The 18910-nt window shown below is 36.6% G+C and overlaps 1 protein-coding gene across 1 annotated transcript in view; it reads right to left on the bottom strand.

Annotated features, from left to right (window-relative positions):
- Positions 1-18910, bottom strand: part of cacna1aa (calcium channel, voltage-dependent, P/Q type, alpha 1A subunit, a) — a 137578-nt gene that overhangs the window by 49246 nt on the left and 69422 nt on the right. The window contains exons 22-32 of the mRNA XM_073839715.1: positions 18381-18724; positions 18150-18288; positions 17829-17958; positions 17525-17584; positions 16178-16284; positions 3463-3562; positions 1897-2057; positions 1678-1818; positions 1303-1504; positions 995-1159; positions 612-722 (exon numbers count right to left, since the gene is read on the bottom strand). Of these exons, the coding sequence (XP_073695816.1) occupies positions 612-722; positions 995-1159; positions 1303-1504; positions 1678-1818; positions 1897-2057; positions 3463-3562; positions 16178-16284; positions 17525-17584; positions 17829-17958; positions 18150-18288; positions 18381-18724 (1660 nt within the window). The remainder of the gene's footprint in view (positions 1-611; positions 723-994; positions 1160-1302; positions 1505-1677; positions 1819-1896; positions 2058-3462; positions 3563-16177; positions 16285-17524; positions 17585-17828; positions 17959-18149; positions 18289-18380; positions 18725-18910) is intronic.

The following is an 18910-nucleotide window of genomic DNA, read 5'->3' as shown; positions in this document are numbered from 1 at the left end:
TATGCATTGTTAAGAACCTAATTTGGACAATTTTAAAGGTGATTTTCTCAGTCTTTTTGATTTTTTTGCATCCTCAGATTTCTGATTTAAAATAGATGCATCTCAGTCAAATATTGTCCTATCCTAACAAACCATACATCAATAGAAAGCTTATTTATTGAGCTTTCATATGATGTATAAATCTCAGTTTTGTCAAATTTAACCTTATGACTGGTTTTGTGGTCCAGGGTCACATATTTCATTAAGACACATAATTTACATTATATTAAGCCATACATGCCATAATACCCAGGGTTTCCTTTAAGACAATGTGATTTTGTATATGAATTTGTGTAATTGCCTCTCTCAAGATAAGCCAGTTTTTCTCTTGTAATTTTGTTTGATTTTGTTATTGTTTTTTTGCCAGCACACAGAGTTTTGCATCGGGGGAGCAGAGTAGGCATCTTAGATAAACTTCTGATGGTAAAAAGGTTTTAAAAAGTCTTTATAAGATGTTGCAGATTCTAATAAAGTCACTGTACACTGTGCTTTCACTTGCATTTGTTACCTAGTGAGTGACCATATTGGACCCTACACGCTCACACATACACTTGAGAAAACTGTAGACTCACCAGCGCTCCAAAGGCAATGATCTTCAAAATGCACTCCATGGAGAAAAGTGAGGTGAACACTATGTTCAGGTTGGCTAACACAGCTTCATAGGCATCCGATGCTCCATCATACTAAACAAACACAACATATTTAAACTGTATTAAACTGTATTTAGAAAAGTCTCAAATTTTGGTAACTGGACTGCAAAAAATGCAAACTTTGTAGAACATAGGTATAGAAAATTAATTGTTTCAGGCCTTTAGTTTTACCCTATTTGTGGAAAGTGTTGGTAAACAAGCAATGCTATTGTCTACAAAACTATTATAAAACTTAAAGATTATAAAACTTTACTATATGTTGAAAGTCTGGTTTTCAAAATATACAAAGCGAAATATTGCCATACCTTCATCATAAGGACAATGGTGTTGAGGGCAATCAAGGCCATGATGGTATATTCAAATGGCGGAGACACCACAAACTCCCACATGCGGTACTGGAATGTTTGTTTGTTCTGCGGCATGTGGCGCGTGAGCGGTTTAGCATTGATGGCGAAGTCTATGCAGGCTCTCTGAAACCAGAACAGATACAATGAAGTTAATCAAGCTGAAAATCTGCGGCACCATATAAATGAGATCAGTGCCAGTGCTATGCATAAAAAATTAGCTAGACTGATTATTTGGCTTAAAAACCACCAATTGATATGTCCTTGACCTCATTCTTTTCCAGGCTATAGTCCTCCATCATTTTGTCTCCCTGCTCCTGGAAAGTAATGATTATAAGAGCCACGAATATGTTGACGAAGAAGAAGGGGAAGACCACGAAGTACACCACGTAAAAGATGGACATTTCCATCCGGTAACCTGGACTCGGGCCCTGATTCTCGTAGGTCGCATCCACTGAATGTTTCAGCACCCTGGAGAGTGGCAAAAATATAAGGCATTGAGTGATTTGCTGCAATGTGATACTGTCAAATCTTTTACATAATTGCAACGAAAAACATTAGAAAACAGAAGCAATTTTACCAGTGGCTTAAAACATTGGTAACATACACTAGTAATTAGGTTAGGAATTGAGATGTATACATACTGTGGCCACCCCTCTCCCGTAGAAACGGTGAAGAGGGTGAGAAGGGCCCAGAGCACATTGTCGTAGTGGAAATCGTATTTCTTCCATTCCCGCTTCTGCGCCCTCACTTCGTTATCTCTTTCATAGACTAGATATTCGCCCCTAACAACAAAATGTGTTTAGATTAACATGCCAGTGTACCTGTTCGTCAGTGTGTTTGCGTGTGTGTTTTTGTCTCACCTGCAGTCACGCTCAAACTCTTTAGACTCATCGGTACAGTAAAAGAAACGGCCTTTGAAGAGCTGCACAGCCACCACAGCGAAGATGAACATGAACAGCATGTAGACAATGAGGATGTTCAACACATTCTTCAGAGAGTTCACCACACAGTCAAAGACAGCCTGAAAATAGACAAAACAGAGAAGAGACAAATTCAAATGAGAGCCTGAAAGCAGAACACAAACTCAGCCTAAAAACACTAACGGTAAAAAAAACAAATAAATAAAGATCCATAAAAATGGAATTATAGTCAACTGAGGACTTGTCCACACTAACATGTTTTCACAGTTTTGGTCTTCAGTCCACAATGAGACGGCATTTTTTTGTCAAGGAAAATTCGAATAAATGGATCATTTAAATCTGTGTGAACTGTAAAAATGGAGACTTTTGTAAATGATGAGTCATGTTATGCATATTGTACCAATAGATATCTATGTTTATATCGGTATTGTTCGGTATCCTATTCAAAATGAGGGCAGTTGCGTTTTAGATCAAACATATCATTTTGTGAGTGAGCACGTCTGTATTATCTTAAGAGATTTCTGTTGAAAACTGCAGTGATTTGTACTCATTGGTATGTATTTCGCATCTTGCGAAAAAGTTTCCACAGGTACGTTTTTGTCATGAGATCAGGTCGTTTTTATATGAAAGTCTGTTTCCGCCACTAAATAAAAAATAAAGGTTATTGCGACTTCTCTCACAATTCTGACTTTTTTCTCAGAATTGAATGATAAAAAAGAGAGAAAAAGTCAGAATTGCAAGATATAAAATCGCAATTGCAAAAATAAAAGTCAGAATTTTGAGTTTATTTCTAGAAATTCTGACTTTATAACTTGTAATTGTGCATTTATATCTCACAGTTCTGAGAAAAAAGTCACAATTACAGGCTTCCATAGTTTTAAAACAAAAATGTTGTTTTCAAATGTATCCGGATTAATGTAGATGTAGCCTGAAACAAACCAAACAAATAAAATTAAATACCCTAAAATGCAGCAATAAAACCACTAAAACAGCCTGAGAAACAGAGAATGAACGAAAATTAAAATATAGCCTTATAACACTTAGAACGCAAACCTTATAAGATATGACAAATCAGCATTAAAACTGTACAAACAAATAAAACAAAAACAGACTGAAATACAGCAAAAAAAAAGAAAAATCAAAAGCAACATGAGACACAACAGACAAAAGAAAATGAAAGAACACAATTAAAACAGCATCAAAATATACAAAACAGAATAATCGTACTTACATACAAAATTACTGATAAAACCAGATAATAAACAAATCCAAAAACACTTCATTAATAGAAATACAGCCAAAGACAGGTAAAGAAGTAAGTGATACGAATAAATAGGTCTGAAAACCAGACAAAACAAATTAAAAACAGTCTGATCAAACACAGCCAGAAACAAATTACACAGAAAAGTAAAGCCCTAGTAGTGGAAAAAACACAAAACATACTCTGTAAACAGGCAACTCTCAGTCAACACAAGGAGGAACAAAAACAGCCAAACATAGAGGTACCTTCAGTTTGGGCAGACGCTTGATGGTTTTCAGAGGCCGCAGTACTCGGAGCACACGCAGGGACTTGATAGTACTGATGTCTTTCCCCTTGCTGCTTCCTCTGCAGATACACACACAAACACCAGTGAGTTAGAAAGTGAAATGGCAGGAGGTGTTAAGCTACACGGGTAATTGGTCTTGCACACACACAATTTAGGGGTGAGTTAGTAGCTCGGTCTGTTAAAACAATGAAACATGCCTGCTACATCCACACATTTACTCCCAGCCAATCAGGAATCTCATCTGTGTCTCCTCACTGAAAATGTAGCCTGTTGTAGCCACAATCAAGCCCATTTCACAGCACTTAGGATACACATACTAAAACACATGCACACGGTCAGTCTCACAACACACACGCTCTCAGACACGCTCGCCGGTGTGGCTCATGCCGTACTGGAAACTAGCTCAGCGGATGTAATATCCACTGTACCGTCTTAGCCCATGATGGAACCACCACTGTACCTCTTTTCCCAAGGAACACTGGCTGGTTTCATTACATTGCCATGACGACAGCGTGAAACATAAGGAGCAGATTCAGGCATCCCTGCTGCAGAATGCCCAGCCAAACCTCTTTCTTTCTTGTTTTTGGGGTTGTCCGTTGGCAAACACGTATTAAACATATAAAAGGACCTGGAAGCACACATTCAGTCACTCCAGAGGGGAGGAGCTTCTACCAATCAGCTCTGGCTCTGTGGCGTGAAGAACCGTGTCACCCTGAAGCTAGTCAATCTGAAGACTTTCTGGCCTACATTATTACAATTTGCACGTCGCTCTTGTGGTACCCAAGCACAGCCATCCACCAGATGTGTGTGCAGCTGTTGCACGGCAGATGTGCGTCTAGTGACCAGCAAGCTAAATGCAAAAGATGTACACTGAAGACTACACTAGATGCAAATGTGTGGTATTACACTAATTCATATCATTGCAAAATAAATTTCAGTAATTATGCTTCCCCCCCCTCCCCCCTTAGAATCACATACAGTGAGTTCTAAAAGTTTTTTTTTTTTTTTTATTAATGCAACATTTTGTAAGCAAAAATACGTTTGTCTGTATTTAAGGTTTGAGTAAAAAATTAAAAAAATCTCTTATGCTCACCCAGCATTTATTTGAAAACATACAGTAAAAATTTCACATTTTGATTCGATTTAGATATACAAGCTCGTGATTCGATATGATTTCCAAATCAATATCAATTATTTTGGATATATATATCAGGTACAGTACATTTTTCTCAAGGAAAGAAAAAAAAATCTCTCAAATGCTGTTAAATACATGAGCCATAATGTTTTAGTCCAATTCGTTTTTTTTTTTTTTTTTGTTCTTTTTTAAATACAACGTTAAACATTTAAACGGTGGCTGTCATAAAAACTTAACGGATATATTCAAACATAACAAAAACTATAATGAATATGGTATACGGTGCTTATTTAGCAAAATGCTCCTCTCTAGAGTTAATTTTTCTAGCTGACTGTCGAGTTTATGGTCACCGAATATTTTTTTCTGAGGCAAATGTGACGTTATTAAGTGACATTGTTTACAAGCTGTTACACTGACGTCTTTTCGCGGTTGAAACACTGATTGAGCGATTACGAGACAGGATGCGGATTTCGGTAAGTTGTACTCTTTTTTTTTTTAACATACCTTCGGATGTTTATTCATATATTCGAGCTGAAAGTGGTATTAAATCGGAGGAGACGATCAGTTCACGTCTGCGGCCGCTTCTCTTGAACTGAGGTGCTACAGCAATCTGTCACTCCACATTAAACAGCGCCAAAACGGCATTTATGGTTTGAATACTGTACTAAAATGGCCAGAATTTGAATTCTGAGACTTTGTTTCATATCAGAAGTACAAAGCACAAATCTTACGACGATTTATTGGATGGGAGGTGCGCTATAGACTAATCGATTCTTAGTTTCCTAAAAATGAGAATAAATTAAATTCGATAAACATTTTTACCCAGCCCTAGTAAAACAGTAATACTGTGAAATATTACACAAATATTATTATTGTAATCAATTTAATGCATCCTTGCTGAATAAAACTTCTTAAAGAAAAAAAATCACCCTGACCCCAAACTTTTGAATTGTAGTTTATATAAGCACATGAACATAAATTAGTGAATGGTGTGAAAGTGTTTTGATAGTTTATGGTATCAAATGATTAATATTCATTAATTAATATCAACAAATGTAACTTTATTGTAAAGTAATACTGATGCTCATGGACTGGATATACTACTGCATCTTTAATGAGGTAACAACGACTTAAATTTGGTTTGGTTCCACATACAAATCAAAAATTTCTTAATTTTAAGTCAGTTCTTTGTCTAAAAAAAACATGATTTTCACACTTTTGGACCTCACTGTATAAAATATAAATATGTATTTATCTCTCTATATATTTTGCATCTTTGTCATCCCTGTCCTTTTTTCTCCTCTTGTGTCTCAGTGTCAAGGACAGAGGGCAGCGCTCTAGATTTCCAGTGCCATGCCGAATCCTGCCCTGTCAGCAGATGTGGTTACACACTGTCAAGCATAAACAAGCGTCCATCAGAGAAGTGCTGTTAGAGTGACGGGTGCAGAGGTGAGGGACCTCTCAAACCCCCCTATCAGGACTACGTGGACTGAATGATCATCCACGGGTGGTTAACACAGAAACAGTGACAGAGTGATAGAAGGAGATGGGTGACTTGCAGACAGACATAGAGACAAATCCAAAAAAGAAAGAGAGGAAAGCTGTGTAATTGCCAGGACAAGCATTAAGAGCGAAAGAGGGAGGAAAAGAGAGAGAAAAAGAGAGAGAGAGAGACATTACCCGCTGCCTCCGCTGTAGGTGTGAGCAGTTGAAGAGATGAGAGAGGAATCAGACACACGTACACACACACACGCACGCACACAAAAGACACGGGGGAGAAAGGGAGTTTGAAGGAAGAAATACATTAATATGAGACACGTACAGTAAAAAGAGAGAAATAAGGATGCAAGCTTGTGAATTGTTACACATCCACACTTCCATACATCTGTGTTCACTTACCCATTTATATCATTTGCAAAACTCTAAACAATATATATAGGCCTAAGCTACACCAGCAGAACATTTAGCCTTATAGCCAGACTTTTGACTTGCAGCAAAACGTCTGGTCCTCCTTGCAGCTTAGTCTATTAGACAGGAAGTGACCGCCTGACTGACATGTAAAGTGATCAACCACAGTCTGTTTTGTTTTTATGTTATGTTCAAATTTTACCACAGTTGAGTGCAACAGTCAGTTTCAAGAATTGAAAAAAATATCCCATTCATTTTCTACGTAGTGGAATTGATATAGGCAACCCCAGGTATTATGACTTTTGAGTGATTCTATGAAGTCCTGTTATCTGATTAAGTGCGCTAACTATCAAAATCTTTAAATATATTTTAAAAAGTATGGATAAAAACAAAAAAATTATTTCACACATAAATAAAAACTGAACAAAACTTAATGGCTTAATATACTGAAATATATAGTAAAAAACCAAAATCCACATCGTTTTATAGATATTTTGGACTATTACGGGTGCCATTATGATGTGAAATGGTTGCCCTCTGTGGGCTACTGGCATCATGTTGCTATTTTTACCACAACACAACTTCGACAATAAAAAAATACTGATTCAATGACCACAGCTACTGAAAGAGCTTACAAGTGGCAATCAATATAAGCGTAGCTTAAACCAAATGCCGTACCATCGATTTTTGCCCACAAGCAGTCGCCATGTTTACATCCTAAATCTAGTGTTTCTTGTCTCTTTCAGTAACTGTGGTCTACCAAAAACCTCAAAGCCATCAGGGCTAAGGTGGACAGAACAAAGACGCAGGTCTTTAGGAAGTTTTATTCCTCCACAGGCATCTTCCCATTCTTTTCTCCTGTCCTTATGCCTTACATAGCTTTTCTTGTTGCCCTTCGACTAAAAAATTACAACCAAAAGTGGCATCGTATCAATATTTTATTTTCCAAGTTGTGTTGTGGTAAAAAAAAAAAAGCAACAGGTAGCGCTAGTAGCTCACCGAGTGCAACTGCACTGTAAAAAAAAAAAAAAAAAAAAAATTTGTGGAGTAAACTTAAAATAATTTGTTACCCTGCTGCCTTAAATTTTTAAGTTGAATCAACTCAAATATCTAAGTTGTCACTTAGTACTAGGCATGGGATGATAACCGGTTTCAAGGTTTACCGCGGTTTGAAAAAGTCACGGTTTCAAAACCGGAAACAAAAAAAGTTATACCGTTCCTACGATATGCGCATTTTCTGTGTCAAAGTGAAAGCGCAGGACTCCCTACTAGGTTGTGTGTGTGAGTCCCTGCAGAGAAAACAATGCAGCCCCTCCCCCACCGGTTAGTGCTCAGGCGCGTGTCTGTGTTTGTGCACGTGATCCACAGTCAGTGAGATTCAGCAGTAATATAAGTTCAGGACGGCCAAAGGAGGTGAACCCCCACAACACAGAGTGGGGAATAGTAGACTATATGTACTAATTTTACGTTTCTGTGAACTTTAGCACAACAATTAAGTTAAAGTGAAATCACGTCTTTGCTTTTAAGCTTTCTGTCACGTTAAAGGTGCAGTGTGTAGGTTTTGTGGCATCTAGCGGCGAGATTGTGAATTGCAGCAGAGTACCGCTCACCCCTCCCTTTACAGAACTACGGAAGCCGATACAGGATTTAAATCTCACCTTTTTTTTTGACATCAACGAATAGTGAGATTTCTTTTAAAATGTAATTTAAGGAATTATATTAACTTTATCATTCAATAAAACTATGTTATTGTGAATATTACTTGTTCATCATTGTGTCAGTGTTTTTTTCGCAAGCTGATTCTATGTTAATAAAAACATAATGGTTAATTAAGGTCTTTATGCACCCCTGAAAACATAGTTATTGCACCACTGTCTAGAGATCATCTTAAATATTACACGGGGCACCTTTAACACAAGTGACTGCAATTTAATTTAATTAAGAAGATTCAATTATTTATTTTAATTATTTTGCCTTCTGTTCCATGTTACAAAATGTTCTATATGTTTCCTAAAATAAAATATACTGTAATCCGTTTGGGGAAAAAAAGGTTGTTTTTTTTACCCAGACATTTAAATGTAACATTGTAGAGCAGTGATTACAATACCGTAATACCGTGAAACCGTGATATTTTTATCCAAGGTTATCATACCGTCAGAATCTTATACCGGCCCATGCCTACTTAGTACAACTTAACATTTTAAGTTGACTAAACTTTTCTGAGTTGACTGAACTTAAAATTATAGCCAGGTAACAAATTATTTTAAGTTGATTCAACAAATTGTTTTTTACAGTGTGTTTCACGTCATCAAAAGAATGGCAGCCCCCAGGTTTTTTACTACTTATTTCAGTAAGAGACATCATTTGCCTTATATTAAACCATACAAGTCTTTAAAAATGACTTATAAACCTTTAAAAACAGACCTACTGTTAGCCTAGAGGTTGTTTTATGTTGGATTACTATGTTGAAGCTCTGTTTAACATCAGAATTCCTTGTGAAAAACTACATTACCCATGATTCTGCGAAGAAATCTTTGGAAATATAAGCAAATAGTAACAAAAGATTACTTTAGAACTTGCCTACTCCCATGAATTACTGCGAATGACAGTCAGTCCCCCTAAACTACTTACATATTATTGTTAAATATTATATGTACTGTATGCATATTTTGCAAGATATGCCATAACATCATTTCAATTGTTTATTAGTTTTATATTTATCTGTTGTTTTTGAAGGATATTAAGTGCATACTCCTATATTGTCTTTTTTCCAAAATGTTGTTTTTCGCTTAAAAAAATGTTTTTAATGTTGCGAATCACCTCGTAGGTGGTTGATTTGGTTCATGACTTAAAACTCTTTAACAAAGACTTTATAAAACCCTCTGTGGGGAAAAAATGAATGGGATAAATACTACCAGAACCAAGGCTGCTGAAAAAGTAGAAGTGCACTCTATATAACAACTGCCTGTCATTGAAAATGAATTCAAATAACAGCACAACAGTTATATTTAGCAGAAAATGCGTATACTATACTTTTATACTTACAGACAGAACCAAGAAAATAAGGAATATATTCTTCTGGCTCAAACAAATCGCGAATTTGATGGCACTAGCCTGGTAAACTTTTAAAATCTTCTGATTGGTTCTTCCTTAAAAAATGCATAGCTTAGCTTTGTTTCCATATTGACTTCCAGTGCAGAGGCTTGAAAGAAGAAAGAAAAAAAAAAAAAAAAAATCAGTCTGAACTTAGTGTACGGTATGCATCAGATGGTCACTGAACGGACTGTGGATGATCTGTAGGCATGTCGTCTGAGGCTGAGACTAGCTAACATACACATATACACACTTTCCACACAAATCTAAATCTATTTGAGTAGTAAACATGCATTGCCATATTGCATGTGACTTCATCATTATGGTGACAGCATCTGGAGTTAGTTGCCATGCCTCCTTGTTCATCATGATCTCATGATCCAGTGCTTTAGAGCTCATACGGTCACATGGCATACGAAAGTATGTCACATGGCACTGTCATATGACCATAAGCACTTCACCTGCAGGGCAATGGAGACGCGAAACTCTGCTGGTGTCTGTGATTCACACACATTACACATGCTACTTTTATGTGCAAAAACCATATGAAATATATTTACTAAGAAGTCCAAATCCAGCACCCAACACAAAAAAAAAGACTCCCAGCAGGCTCAAGTCTATCAGCTCAAGCAGTTCACAGGCTTAAATCAGGAAATGTGTACAACTGTGTGGCCTAAACACACACAGACCTTCTCAACAAACATCTCTCTAAAGGATGAGAGACGTTGTCTCAGTCATCTCTCTTTATTCTCTAGAGATGATCTGGATCAATTTCAACACTAAAGACTTACTTAGTATTGTCTGTGCCACTAACTTACTCAAACATGCTATATTTAAGCATGCAGTGCATCTGTCATATTCCAATGTGTCTTTTTTGCCAATCAACCCTATAAAGTAAACACCTGTTGAAAGGTGTATAGTAAGCAGGGATGAGATGTTTATGCAGAAACCTTTGGCCCACCAAGATAAATGTCATCACCAACACCGGTGAACACACAATTGATATATTATCACAACAAGTTGCCATGTTGCTTGAAAACCAAGAACAGCCTGATGTATATATATATATATTTAATTTTAGCAAATAAATAGAAGCCAATAGCTAATTGATTTACACATATTTTATGATGTGTTTGTTATCCAGCTTTCTGACTCTATATGCCAGCACAGGGAAGTGCATAATGACTACTGGCATCTGTTTCTTTGAACTTTGTAGCTATGCAGTTGCTCTCTCTTTCGCTTTCTCTCTCAGCTGACTTTTTGCCGCAATAAATAGACTGCCTAATTGGATCTTGCGTTCATCAAAATGGTGATACACATCTCAATTGGACAGTGCCCTTCTAGGAGGTGAGCAGTTTGATTGTCTGTAATCCCATTATGGTGTTATCTTTCTGGGCAAAGACCCTGTCCAGCCCTAAGAGGTCCTAATGCATTCTGTGTTGTCTTGTTTCGCTGCTTTACATGGGCAGCTCTGCAGAAGTGATCTGGTATATAGAGCATCGCCTGACATTTCCTTTTCTTCTCCTTATGCTGCTATGAATCACTCTGCAAGTGTATCGGTCTAATCTGTTGATTTCTATCATGTCCAGATCCAGTTATGAGGTCCCTGTAATGATAGGTGAGTGATTCTATGAAGTCCTGTTATCTGATTAAGTGCGCTAACTATCAAAATCTTTAAATATATTTTAAAAAGTATGGATAAAAACAAAAAAAAAATATTTCACACATAAATAAAAACTGAACAAAACTTAAATTGTAATGTAATAAAATTACTTTGTAATCTACCCTGTATTTAAATTAAATTTTAAAAATTATATTATATATAAAGACTTTTTTTTTTAATGTTAATGGTTTTTTTTTTTCCGAAGAAGTATCTTATACTCATCAAGGCTGCATTTATTTGATCAAAAAACAGTAATATTGTGAAATATTATTTAAATGTGAAATAATTGATTTCTATGTAAATATGTTTAAAATTTGTATTTATTCCTGTGATGCAAAGCTGAATTTTCGGCGTCATTACTCTTGTTTTCAAAGACACATGATCCTTCAGAAATCATTTTAATATGAAGATTTATTATCAGTGTTGGAACAGTTGTGCTGCTTAATATTTTATTGAAACCTGTGGTACTTTTTCAGGATTCTTTAATAAATAAAGAGTTAAGAAGAACAATTATTCAAAATAGAAATGTTCTGTAACAATATAAACTACCATTTAAATGTTTGTAAAAAGAAATTAATACTTTTATTCAGCAAGGACGTGTTAAATTGCAAAGGCTTATATTGTTAGGAAAGATTTCTATTTTGAATAAATCCTGTTCTTTTTTTTACTTTTTATTCATAAAAGAATCCAGAAAAAAAGTCACAGGTTACAAAAAAAAAATATATTAATCAGCACAACTAATAAAGAAATAAATAAAGTACTAAATAAACATATTCAAATGATTTCTGAAGGATCATGTGACACTGAAGACTGGAGTAATGGCCGATGAAAATTTACCTTCGCATCACAGGAATAAATTATAGTTCAAAATATTTTAAAATAGAAAACCATTATTTTAAACTGTAATAATTATGTTTTTTTTTTTTTTTCAAAATTTTTGATCAAGTAAATGCAGCCTTGATGAGCATAAGAGAATTCTTAAAAAAATCGTACTGATCCTAACATTTTGAACGTCAGTGTATATATGTAATTAATATATAAAATGTATGAATTGTATAAAAATAAAAATAATATTAATACCATTTTAAATATTTTACAAAAATGTACAATAACAACTAACTTTCCCATAACAAAGTATATTGGTTTACCTATTCACATATACCAATCACATTTATATAAAAATACAAATTTGAATTAAAAAAATAATCTTAATTTAATTTAAACTAGATCTATCTATATCTGCCTTTCCAAAATAAAAAAGGCACTTATTATAGACTCAAGTATATGCGACCATTTTACCTGCAAAATCAGTCAAACCACACTTGTTGGACGTTTTAGAGAAATCGCATTCGAAGGCCCGACACAGAAACAAAAAGACACACACATACACATAGACACAAACACATTTAGGTGTCCACATACTGTAGCATGAACCAAGAGTTGATAAGCTGTAAGATTGAGTTACTGCAGCTGGCTAAAGAATGACATGACCTCGCCCTTGGCTTGTGTCCTATGTGTGAGGGACGTGGTGAGAGGACGTTTGGATGGACAATCAGACAGACAGATCAGTCTATAGAAGGAGAGGACAGGCGTGTGATGAGAAGGACAGGCAATAAGAGCAAACAGAGGGGAAAGGGAGAAAGAAAGAGACATTACCCCTCTCCTTCCCCACCGCCTCCTCCGCTGTAGGTGTTGAGAGATGATCAGAGACAGGAAGACAGAGACAGACAGAGCCAGAGACACATAGAAAGACACAAAACACACACAGAGACAGAAAAAGGCACAGGGAAAGAATGGGGTTTTTTGAAGCAGGAAAAATATCAATATGAGACAGAGAATACAATCGCAAAATAATGGCAGAGCTCCTAGTTTGGTTTATATGTGGACACCTAATCTAGTGCAAACACTTAAAACAATTTAAATACAAATACAAAAATACATATATACAAACAGAGTCCAAAATTAACTTTTTGCTACACCTGCCTTGGCTGGATAATTTTGAACTTACTAATCGGAAATGTAGACTTTTATATTTCTGTATTTGTTCTTATGACAAAGAAATTTCATTAAAATTAAAATTGCCACTGAAAAAAGTTAAAGATTGTAATTTACTGTTGTTTTGGTGACTTGGCTTTCTTTTTTTGGTTTGATTTGATTGTTGTAACTCCAGAAGTTTTGTAACCTTGGACCACAAAACCAGTCTTAGGTAGCACAGGTATATTTGTAGCCAGGAATACATTGTATGGGTCAAAATGATCAATTTTTCTTAATTGCCAAAAATCACTATGGGATGTTAAGTAAAGATCATGTTCCATGAAGATATTTAGTAGATTTCCTACCGTAAATATATAAAAACATAATTTTTTATTAGTAATATGCATTGCTACGAACTTCCTTTTAACAACTTTAAAGGCGATTTTCTCAATATTTAGATTTTCTTTTCTTTTTGTTTTTGCACCCTCAGATTCCAGATTTTCAAATGGTTGCATCGCAACCAAATATTGTACTATCCTATCCTATATATCAAGGGAAAGCTTATTTATTTTTCAGCTTGCAGGTGATGTATAAATCTGAATTTTAAAAAATGACCCTTATGACTGGTTTTGTGGTCCATGGTCACATTTTAACAAATAAAATAAAATGCAGTTTTTAGGAAAGTTCCAGCTTCTTTTTACTTGCATTTAACAGTCTGCAAGTGCTAATTGTGGACTCTGTACACAAAATACTCAAAAAACATGCACAGATACATACACACAGATATGAATCACTCCCTGAAATTGAGTAAAAGGTTAAAAACAGATTCTGTGAGTGATAGCAGAGATATGGGAACTGTTCCCACGCTCACAGCCAGGGAGCGCCAGTCACCCCAGAGCGCCTGCCGTTCTGAGCGCACTATCGCTGTGTGGAGAGAGAGAGAGAGGGACGGAGAGAAAGGAAAACTGGAGAATCTATCGATGATACGACAGAAGTACAGTATTTTTCGGGACAGGCAGGCACATCCAAATGCCTCTAGTATAAATCGCCTTTCATGCAGGAGCTAAAGATGTGGGTGCAAATGGAAGTGAGGTCGGTGGGATTGGTGGTAAGGGGAAAAACAATGCTCAAGGCGGTTTCTTTAAGAAAGTCATGCTGGGAAAGATCATCAATGCAGTTTGCAAACTCTGTTTCTCCCCTTAAACATGATTGTTTCTGCTGCTTTATGACTTATAACTCAAATTTGAGTTATAGAAATACATATACAAAACTCTAGTCACATCAGGGCTTAATATGTGGCATAAACAAGATTTTAAAACAAAATAATACATCTATATAAATTACTTCACACAAAGTCTGAAATATCATACTTAAGCTTTTAGTGTTCAGATGCCAAAAAAGGCATTCAATGAGAATGTGAAATTCAGCATCAGACTTTGCATGAACACCTCTGTAATGCAAATTTATTTGCAGGGATGTTACACTTTGCATATTTAATTGTGTAAGACTTGTGTGAACGGGTCTTTATTAACATGAATTTGTCTATCTGACAGCCATTCACTTTTTGTATGCATGGTACATGTTATGTGTTGCATGTATGTCCACCTAGTCTAGAACTGCATTACACACAAACTGTTTTGTGGAAAAAAAATGTGTGCAATCACATTTACAGTTGTTCAGAGACTGAAGAGGATGTACACAAACACATAGACAGAACCATATAATATTACTATTTCAAAGCATTCAGATTCTGGTATTTCAGGAAGAAAAACATTGATCTGGGTTCATATTTCTTCCATTCATGCTTTCATTCAGGTCACCTGACATGTCGATTCCCAGAATCTGTTCTCATGCTCTGCTAAGTCCTTCCACATGCATTTTTTTTCCAGTTTCATATTAACAGATGCACCTTTCTGACCTTTCCCTCATATTAGCAACTCTCTCAGCTTCCGCTGCGATCAGATACACAACCTGGAACGGCCATTTTCCTTTACTCCTCTTGTCAGCTTTTTAAGTAAATAAATCCCTGAGCATTTCGGTCTGATCTTACCAGTTTAAGCGGCTGATTTCTGCATGGATTGTTGAAAAAAAAAAAATCAACAACAACAACAACAAAAAAAACTCTAAACTGGACCCAACTGTAAACCCTCATCACATGAATAAGCATTATAACTCATTTCACATGCAGAGGTCAGCCAGTCATAAAAGGTGTCATTTACATATATAAATCCTACACAAGCCTGTTTAATTCTGCTTAAGGGTAGAAGAAGTTATCGGAAAAACTAGTTTAAACTAATTATAAATAACTATCAATAATACAAAACCGTAGCATATGGTCCCTTGAATGTTTTCCTCTTGCTCTCTCGTTTTTCTTCTAATTGCTTGTTTTCCTCATGTTTGGTTCCAGGTATGTGGTGTAAAAATGGAGTAAAGAAATACCTGGGGTGAGTGTGGCTGGATGCTCCAAAGAGTCCTGGGCACTAAAGGGTTAAAGGTGCCCAGGTAGGCTGAACACCCTCATGGAAATGGGCCCAAGCGCACCTACTGAGTAGGCATTGGGCAAAACATTGCGCATGGAGGGTCAGGGTGGGGATATTCGGTGAGAAATTACCAAAACTAGGGCTTAATGTGGGAAGGGATAAGGGTAGGAAAAGAGAGGGTCAAGATATGCCAAATGCAGAGTTGAGGAAGGAGAGAAAGGTAGAGAAACTGTGAGAGAGAAAAGAAAAGAGAGATAGAGAGTTGGGTTGTATGAGTAGCAGGCTGGCGCTCCAGGGTGGCAGAGAGCTGTGCCGACTGCACAGACGTTTGACCTGTAGGGAGCAAGACGGGAAAGGACAAGGACAGGCAGCAAGCAGGAGAGGAGTGAGGCATGAGCGCTCGGGCCTTGATGACACTTACGTGAAGGCGAACGCCACCAGGGCACCACTAACCACTATAAAGTCCAGGATGTTCCACAGGTCACGGAAATATGAGCCTTGATGCAGGACAAGACCTAAATCTACCATCTGAAAACAGAAAGAGAAAATGGTTACTAAGTGCATCGCTGTTTAAACGTTTGGGGTTTAGAAAGATTTCAAAGAAGTCTATTATGCTCACCAAGCCGGCATTTAGTTGATCAAAAATATAGTAAAACAGTAATATTGTGAAATATTAGTACAGTTTAAAGGGGTCATGAACTGAGAAATCAAAATGACCTTGTTCTTTTGACATATAAGAGGTCATTGGGTTATAAAAACATCCAGTAGGTTTCAGAATTCAAAATTTTCTTGTTAGTCTAAAAACAGCTTATATTGAAGCCAATCTGCCAAAACAACAGTTTGTGGAATATGCCACTTTATGACATAATAGTGTGGCTAAATACCACCTCCACAGAAGATCATCAACGCCTGATTCTACATCGCAGCCTGTTTAGCCCAGCCCACCGATTCACGCATATAGTGTAAATAACGAGAGGCAAATGCAGGTCTACATAGAAACCAAAAGATAAATATGCCACAGAAGACAATATACTGTGCAGTGTCAGGTTGTGGAAAAACACAGTCTTTGCATCGCTTTCTGATATCAGCATTAGGAAAGAGTGGATGAACTTTATTTTTAATGAAGTTCTGGACCATGTCAGTTACAGGGTTTCTGCAGATATCATCAAATCTAATTTAATGCTTTTTAATGCCATTTTTTTTGTGCCATACGTATAAATATACATATATAATGTAAATATTAATACTAAACGTAGAGTAAGAACTTGGTCCTTTGTTCACTCCATTTTACCCCAAATTTGTTTACAAACAAGGCAATTCGACACAGCATTTTCAGAAAGATTGAAACTTAAAATACGATGCTATGCCAGCTATTTTGGATCCAACAGTAATGTTGCAGCACAGAACTGTGAGTATATGTACTGAGTTTTTATGTATTTTTAACCTAAATCACAGCAGCATCCATCTATGAAGGATGTAGGCTGTCAAACATACACAACTGTTAGCCAATCATAGCAGTGGCCGTTTACTTCCGAGTTTACAATCCGCCACGCCTATTCAAACAGAGTGTTCTGATGAGGGGGGTCAAAACAGGGCAGAAAATAACCTATTACTTATAAATTATTATGTTTTTATATAAAAAATCGTGATAACATAATAAGTGGCAGTTTATGACCCCTTTAAGTACAAAACACAAAATTATAATGTGTTTAAGAGTGAAGCATATAGACCATCACACTACAGACAGCTGTGCAGGATAGATATGTACCTTAATGAGCATCTCAAAGGTAAACACTCCCGTGAACACATAGTCAAAGTACCGCAGGACCTGCAAGTACAAAATAGGGACACAGCGTTAGCAGTAAAATTAAGCTCTTTATGACAAATCAATATGACATGGTGACTATAAAGAATGATAAATAAATAAAAGAAAATGATGTAGGAGAGAACTAGTAAATTAGGTGATGATTAGAAGCAGGGATGTACAAATAGATCAAATGGTTACTAGTCCAGTAGACAAAAATGGACTCAACCACAGAGACATAAAGAGAGGATGTTGAGAAGTGTCTCACATTGTTGCGGGGGGATTCGGGCCAGACAGGGTCTTCAGCGGCCAGGGCAATACTGCTCATTGCAATAACCAGCAGAATACACATCTCAAAATATCTGAGTGTGACGATATAGTGGCATAGCCTCCGAAATCTAAAATGAAAGTTCATAAAAAAAGACCTGTTAATAACAAAAACAAGTTCTTTTGAAAGAAAGCTCATTTGATTTAATATATAAAAAAAAACAGCCAGGTGAAACCAGGTGACTCTTGGTAACACGAAAGACTGTTTGCACCCCGTTTTACTTCAACAACTAGAGACTGTAATTGACTGGATTGCACTCACGGGTTAGTGGTAGTCAGAATGAACATTGAGGTGTAGGGTGGCATGGGTTTAGGGCCCCCATCATCTTTCTCATCATCATCATCGTCACCCTTTGTATCCTCCTTCTTTGGCAGGGGCTCTGTGTTTGCATTCTTATTGACTGTGGAGACATGAGGAAGAAGATAGTAAGACACATAATTGAGACAATTACTAAAAAAAAAGTCAGTTATTCTCTTCAGCTCCTTCTCTCACCCTGTAGGATGGCGTTACTGGAGGGGAACATCGGGGGGATGTCCACGGCAGTGTAATCAGGGTTCATGCCCAGGTGACTAGAGCTGGTAACATTAGCAGTGGTAGAGGAAGGGTTGGTCAGAATGAGGCTGCTCTCAGTGCAGGTATGAGCCAGGCTGGCAGTGTGGGCACTGTTGGCCAGATTGAGCAGACTATCATGAGGGGTGGAGTTACTAGGTGGCTGGGTGGCAAGCTTGTTGTTCATGGCATTGTCCAGGTCCTCACTGTACTGGCTGTCCTGCCTGGACAGAGTCTTCTGAATGGGACGGGTGGTGGAGAGAGTAGGGCCATGACCATGACCATCCCTGGAAAAAGAATACAGTGAGATTAGAAGTTTAAAACACACTCTTTAAAAACATATATATATATATATATATATATATATATATATATATATATATATATATATATACAGTTGAGGTCAAAAGTTTACATACACCTTGCAGAATCTGCAAAATGTTCATTATTTGACCAAAATAAGAGGGATCATA

The sequence above is a fragment of the Garra rufa genome, chromosome 1 (assembly GCF_049309525.1).
Source record: "Garra rufa chromosome 1, GarRuf1.0, whole genome shotgun sequence".
In the NCBI taxonomy this organism is placed as follows: domain Eukaryota; kingdom Metazoa; phylum Chordata; class Actinopteri; order Cypriniformes; family Cyprinidae; genus Garra; species Garra rufa.
The sequence above is the reverse complement of the archived record's forward strand: the minus strand, read 5'-3'. Positions and strand labels throughout refer to the sequence as shown.